Source organism: Atta colombica, unplaced genomic scaffold (genome assembly GCF_001594045.1).
Source record: "Atta colombica isolate Treedump-2 unplaced genomic scaffold, Acol1.0 scaffold52, whole genome shotgun sequence".
Classification (NCBI taxonomy): Eukaryota; Metazoa; Arthropoda; class Insecta; order Hymenoptera; family Formicidae; genus Atta; species Atta colombica.
The window spans coordinates 561,046-567,318 of record NW_017259542.1 but is presented as its reverse complement, the minus strand read 5'-3'; the positions used below and the strand labels follow the sequence as shown (position 1 = coordinate 567,318).

Genomic DNA, 6,273 nt, shown 5'->3' with positions numbered 1-6,273 from the left:
GAATCGATCAAAAAAAATGTGTTTTACTATGTTTTTCTAAAAACTTATTGACTTGCCCTCGTATGATACTGAGAGTCCACTTAAAATTACGTGTGACGCATCTATAGGATTAGGGGCAGTTTTGTCATATTCTTCCAGATGGGTCGGATAGGCCAATAGCTTTCGCCTCAAAAATTTTATCAGTCGCGCAGAGAAATTATTTTCAATAATTATTCTCAACGACGAGAAAGCATTACTCTGGTATTTAGAAAACATTTCATCAGTATGTATATGGTCGTAATTTCATATTAAAAACCAATCATAAATCTCTTACGTACATTTTTGGACCAAAGAAAGGAATTCCACAGATGGCGGCTAGTCGAATGCAAAGGTGGACTTATTTAGCAGGATATGATTTTATAATTAAGCACATTAAGGGACAAGACAATGAACCTGCTGACAGTTTATCGAGAATTGGCGAGGTGGATATTCACAATTGAGTTAAAAGAGACGAAGGAACATATCTAAAAGTAATCGTAAGAGTGCAAAATGTGGATAACAAGGTCGTTCGCATAGAAACTAGTAAAGATGCAATTTTGAGGAGAGTTCGAGATTTTGTAATGCGGGGTTAGCCTAATAAAATAGATGACTGCCTTAAACCATTCCAAAGTCATCGTTTAGAATTAACACTGAAAGAAGATTGCGTAATGTAAGGATATCGCGTTATTATTCCACAGTCTTTGAGAGCTGATTTATTAGAAGAGCTTCACGAGGCTCATCTCGGGATAGTTAAAATGAAGGTGTTGGCTCGATCTTATTTTTGATGGCCTGATTTAGATAGAGACATCGAGGAAATAACAATGTCATATAAAGAGTATTTAAAGAGCGCGAACGACTTCCCTCCCCCCTCTCCCTCTAAAGGCTTCGTTCATTCATGGAAGTGGTTTCAGGGCCCAAATCATCGTATCTAGATTTTTGCGGACTGATTAATATGTATCTCGTGATAATTGACGTAATCGAAATAAATTGATATTAAGGAAACGTGCGATATTTCTTCGGAATCTATAATTAGAGAACTTTAAAAGAGTATATAAGCATATGGCTGCCACATCAGATTGTTTCTGATAATGGTCCGGCATTTTCGAGCGAGTAGTTTCGAGAGTTTGTACTGCAATATGCTATTAAGCATACGAAAACCGTATCTTATATCCGCGTCAAATGAGGCGGCTGAGAACGCCGTGCGCACTTTTAAAAAGAAATTTAAAGTATTATTTAAAGATAATGCGAGACAGGATGCTTTATGTAAATATTTATTCTATTATCGCATGACACCGCACTGTATGGAAAAGACACTAGCCGAATTGCACTTAAACAGACGTTTGAGAACGCGATTGGATGTTATTAAGCCTGATATTAGAAATAGAATTGAGCAAAAGCGAAGTAATCAATAACGTTTTTTTAAGAGCAATCGTACTGTTACTTTTAGAGACGATTCCGTGATGGCTAAAGATTATAGGACAAAGTCGTGGAGACAGGCGGAAATTGTTGAGCAAACTAGTCCGGTTACTTATAATGTTAGAACGAATGATGTATCTGGAAACATCACATTGATCAACTGCAGGCGTGTAATTTGCGTTTACCCGAATCTTGTATGATTGATGCCTCGAAGTTACCGGATGACGGTATTTCTCCGGATAGAAGCACTTCTGTAAGTGCTATTTCCCTAACGTAAGTGATAACTATGATAAGGAGGGGGCACTATCGATTAGTTGTAATGTTAGCGACTCCAAGATCACTGCGAACTGTGATATAAGCGCGCACCGCCCAGACAAAATAGCATAGGCGAAATTTCCGGGAACACTAAGAGCCCGCACTGAAGATCGGTGACGCTCAAGCCGAGTACCGAAATCTCGGAAAATCTTAAACTTATAAGTGGATTTGTATTTTCTTCTTTTTTTTTGTTTTTTCAAATTAAGTGGGGAGGAAATTGTAGTGTTAGTTGTTGCCTCTAGATGTAGAAAGCGCTTAGAGTATCTTCTTTTCTTCCCGAACGACTGTGAGATGACATGGTGAGCGTAAAAGAAGCGGCAGAATTCCCCCTGTATTGCAATGGCGGTTGAGTGTGGCATGTGATATTATATGGAAATATATACAATAAAAGTGTGCATAGATGTGTGTTCTGCCTATTTATTTGTTGCGGTGTACCTTCCGATGCGTGCAAAAACATTATAAATTCATGCTTGATTTATCTTTCATATCGAAAGGAAAAGAAAAGAATGGCGCCGAAAAATACCTTCCTCTAATTTTTGCCGATGAATATTCTAAACACACGCTATCAGCTCCTCTTGTTTCAGTGCCTAGGAAAAAGCTCAAACAATTACAACCGTGAATGCCATGACTTTTTGCAAAGAACTACGTAAAAATAAGGCTGTATTTATAATCTTACGTAATGTTTTATTTTTTTTTTAAAGAATTTTTTGTTGGTCATACACACACGTACAAATAACATCATGCGTACACGATCACAAATACATGATTAGACAATGGGCTATAATTGCTTGGTAAATGACTTGCCTATTCACGTATGCAGGATGTATTAATTATCATCTCTTTTTCATGTAAACATGCAATTGAATTTTATATAATCTTTTCACATTAATTAGTTTAATAAGTAATTCACATTAATTAATTTAATAAGTATATCTAGATAATTTTATTCAGCATAATTTGGGCTAAAGATTTTCTTTCTATTCACATATATCATGTAAAATGTTTGAGTAAATGATAATTACATTAACATAAGTTTTTAATAAACGAGAATAATTAAAAATTAATTAAATCTATAAATCTTTTATCAAGAAAAATGTTACTATGAGTTGAAGTACTTATTTGTAACAATTATGTAATATTAATACATACAAAATTATGCATTGCTCTCTATGTAAGAGTATTATAAACTGGCAAAGCCACTTTACACATTCAGACGAATGAGCGTAGCTAAATTATGTATCGTATTAAAATCAAAGTCTGATTATTTGTGATAGAGGATGTAATTATTGTATTCTATATAATTATTCGAATCTACTTGCTGCTGACATTGTGGCTGATATGTATCACTTAATATCACGCGGATCTTGCGCGAGAGACAGATCGAAGAACTCGGGAGCTAATTCTGTTTTAGTTTTTTAGATATTGCTTTTAAATATTAGTTGATGTCATGATATACAAATATTAGATTTTTTTGGATCTGAGAACATTTGCACGAGCATCGTTCTAAATTTTCTTTCAGACAAACGAATCAGAAAATATATTACATAATAAATATATACACGGTGGTCCACTTAAATCGAACATCTTAAATATTTCGTTTATTTTTGATACAAAAAAAATGTTTCAAACAAAAGTGGAATGATTTCGAGGGAGATATTTTGGTCATGTTACTTTTTTTCTAGGTGGAGGCGTAAAAAAAATATGATCACCTCCACTTTTTTAAATGGAATTGTATGATTTTTTGTACACAATATGATTCTTCTAATTATTCTGCACATAAAAGTATTAAGGTAGTAATATCAAAAAATCAATAATTTATGAGATATTTTGCACTTTATTCTGGCACATATTGATATAAAATATTAAATATAAATTCATATATTGATATAAACTCATAAACTATTAACTTTTTGGTAATCATACCTTAATACTTTTATGAACATTGGTCGGTTGGATCCATTGGTTCAGATGATTTTATGCTATGCTGTGCTTATATATTTTCTGTAGAGATCCCTAATATGTATATCGTAATACGGTTTATCCTCAAAACTTTCACAAGAATGTCATTATGCGTAATGTTCAAAGACTTCAAAAGACTTTAACGTAGACTATTATATTTTCGATCATATAATTTGGATTTTTTATTTATATTATAGTTTCAGAAATAGTTTAGCAAGTAGTACGAAACGTGAAGATGTAGACATAGTGTAAAAAATTCTAAAGTAAAAGGAAAATTATGTAATTTACATCAAAATAAAAATACATACGATTGTCAAATTTCGACAATCGATCGGTCTGTAAAATGTTTTAAATGTTTTAATAATTTAATGCTGAAGAAATATTTTAAACTTTGTAGGGTTCTCGATAGCCTTCTTTAAGTCGAAGGTGAAGAAGCAGAGCACGTGCCTACAATTCTGGCGAACTGAGAAAAGATTCAGATTTTGGATACGTAATTTTGTCAAGTCGCAACAGTTCTATTGGTTCGTCATCGTTCTTGTGTTCTTTAACACCGTCTGCGTAGCCATCGTGCATTACAATCAGCCAAAATGGCTCACTGATTTCCTCTGTAAGTTTTCCTTTAATCATGAAATATTTTATTATACAATATTTCATGATTAACATATATGAAAATTTCTGAGAAAAGATATAAATTTTCTGAGAAATGTTTCAATTCGCATAAAAAATGTGAGAGAATTATAAAATTATAGAGAAATTCTGAAAAATTATATAGAAATTCTGAAAAATTATATAGAAATTCTGAAAAATTATATGAAAAATTCTGAGAAAAATTCTGAGAAAAATTCACCTGGGAATGAAGATTTGAAGGATTTCAATGTAACGAAAACTTATTGTATCTAAAAGGCTCAAATTCTTCAAGAACTAAAGAGTCCCAATTTAACTCAATTTTTTTATTGCAGACTTCGCAGACTTTGTGTTCCTGAGTCTCTTTATAATGGAGATGTTCATAAAAGTCTACGCGCTCAGTCCTCGCACATACTTCGAATCGAGCTTTAATCGCTTCGACTGCATCATCATCTCAGCCTCGATCTTCGAAATGATCTGGTTCAAGTTGAAGAAAACCGATGATTCTTTCGGCCTCTCCGTCCTACGTGCTCTTAGACTCCTGAGAATTTTTAAGATCACCAAATACTGGAAGAGCCTGAGGAATCTTATGATATCGCTGCTAAGTTCGATGCGCAGCATCATTTCCCTTCTCTTCTTACTCTTCCTCTTCATCCTCATATTCGCACTGCTCGGTATGCAACTATTCGGTGGCCAATTCAATTTCAACGATGGTACACCGCCTACTAACTTTAACACCTTTCCCATCGCACTGCTCACTGTCTTCCAAGTGAGTATAATCAATTGTTATTACGATTTTTATTTGTTGTTGTAAATGAGTTATAATCGATCTTTTAACAAATATGACCTAATTCTATTGCATTATGTACACTTTAGTTGTTCCAAATGTTTAAAAGATAAAGCGAGAAAAGTATTCGTTTCATAGTTTCGCTAACCTTTGAAAGATAGCCGATACATGTAATTTGTATACTTTATAATATAAAAAAACATTAGATACATAGTGAAAGTATAGTTTTTGTATACTTTAAATGCAATGGAAATTTTGTATCTAATAATAAATATATATTGTTCATGAATGATAAAAAATTAGATGTTTCTTGAATTAAAAAATATTCGATTAATGTAATAATTGATAATGATTATAATACAGATCCTGACTGGAGAAGACTGGAACGAAGTGATGTACAAGGGTATCGAGTCGCAGGGCATGGCCTATTCGCTTTACTTCATCGTGCTGGTGCTTTTCGGCAACTATACTCTACTGAACGTTTTCTTGGCTATCGCTGTTGATAATCTCACAAAGGCGCAAGAACTAAGTGCCATTGAGGAGGAGCAGCAGGAGAAGGATAAGGAGAAACAGTTGCAGGAACTCGAGAAAGAGATTGAGTCGCTGCAAAGACCCGCGAATGCATCGAGAGTGGAAATCTGCCCTCCAAGTCCAACGCAAAATTTGTAAGTTTTTTTTCTTTTTATCATATTTATAAAAATTTTTGTCTTTTCTTGTTTGGTACTTGTAAAAAATAATATTTTGTTTAATAAGATTTTATGTGAGGTAGAATAGAAAATTTCACAGGATCTTTGATATATAAGTGTTGTGACTTTGTGCATATTTTAATTGCAAAACTGTTTTAACAAAATGATTATTAATTATTCGTGATAAAATATAATTAATAGTTATTAATAAATATTATTCGTATTTAATAAAAAATTGATAATTACGTAATATAGATTAAAAAATATAAAACGCAATAATGACGGAGAGCCATAAAATGGAGAATGTCTCGTCTTTTCCAGAGACGGAAGAATTGAAACTCAGATGTTCGAAGAGAAGAGGCAGGATGAAGACGACACGGGACCAAAACCAATGCTGCCATATTCCTCCATGTTTATACTGTCCCCTACGAATCCGTAAGTATAATAATAATAATAATAATAACTGTT

The 6,273-nt window shown here is 33.2% G+C and overlaps 1 protein-coding gene across 1 annotated transcript in view; it reads left to right on the top strand.

Annotated features, from left to right (window-relative positions):
• The window catches only part of LOC108691768 (voltage-dependent calcium channel type A subunit alpha-1-like), a 128,455-nt gene that overhangs the window by 80,331 nt on the left and 41,851 nt on the right, over positions 1–6,273 (top strand). The window contains 3 exon segments of the mRNA XM_018199671.1: positions 4,668–5,101; positions 5,483–5,784; positions 6,124–6,240. Coding sequence (XP_018055160.1) covers positions 4,668–5,101; positions 5,483–5,784; positions 6,124–6,240 — 853 coding nt within the window.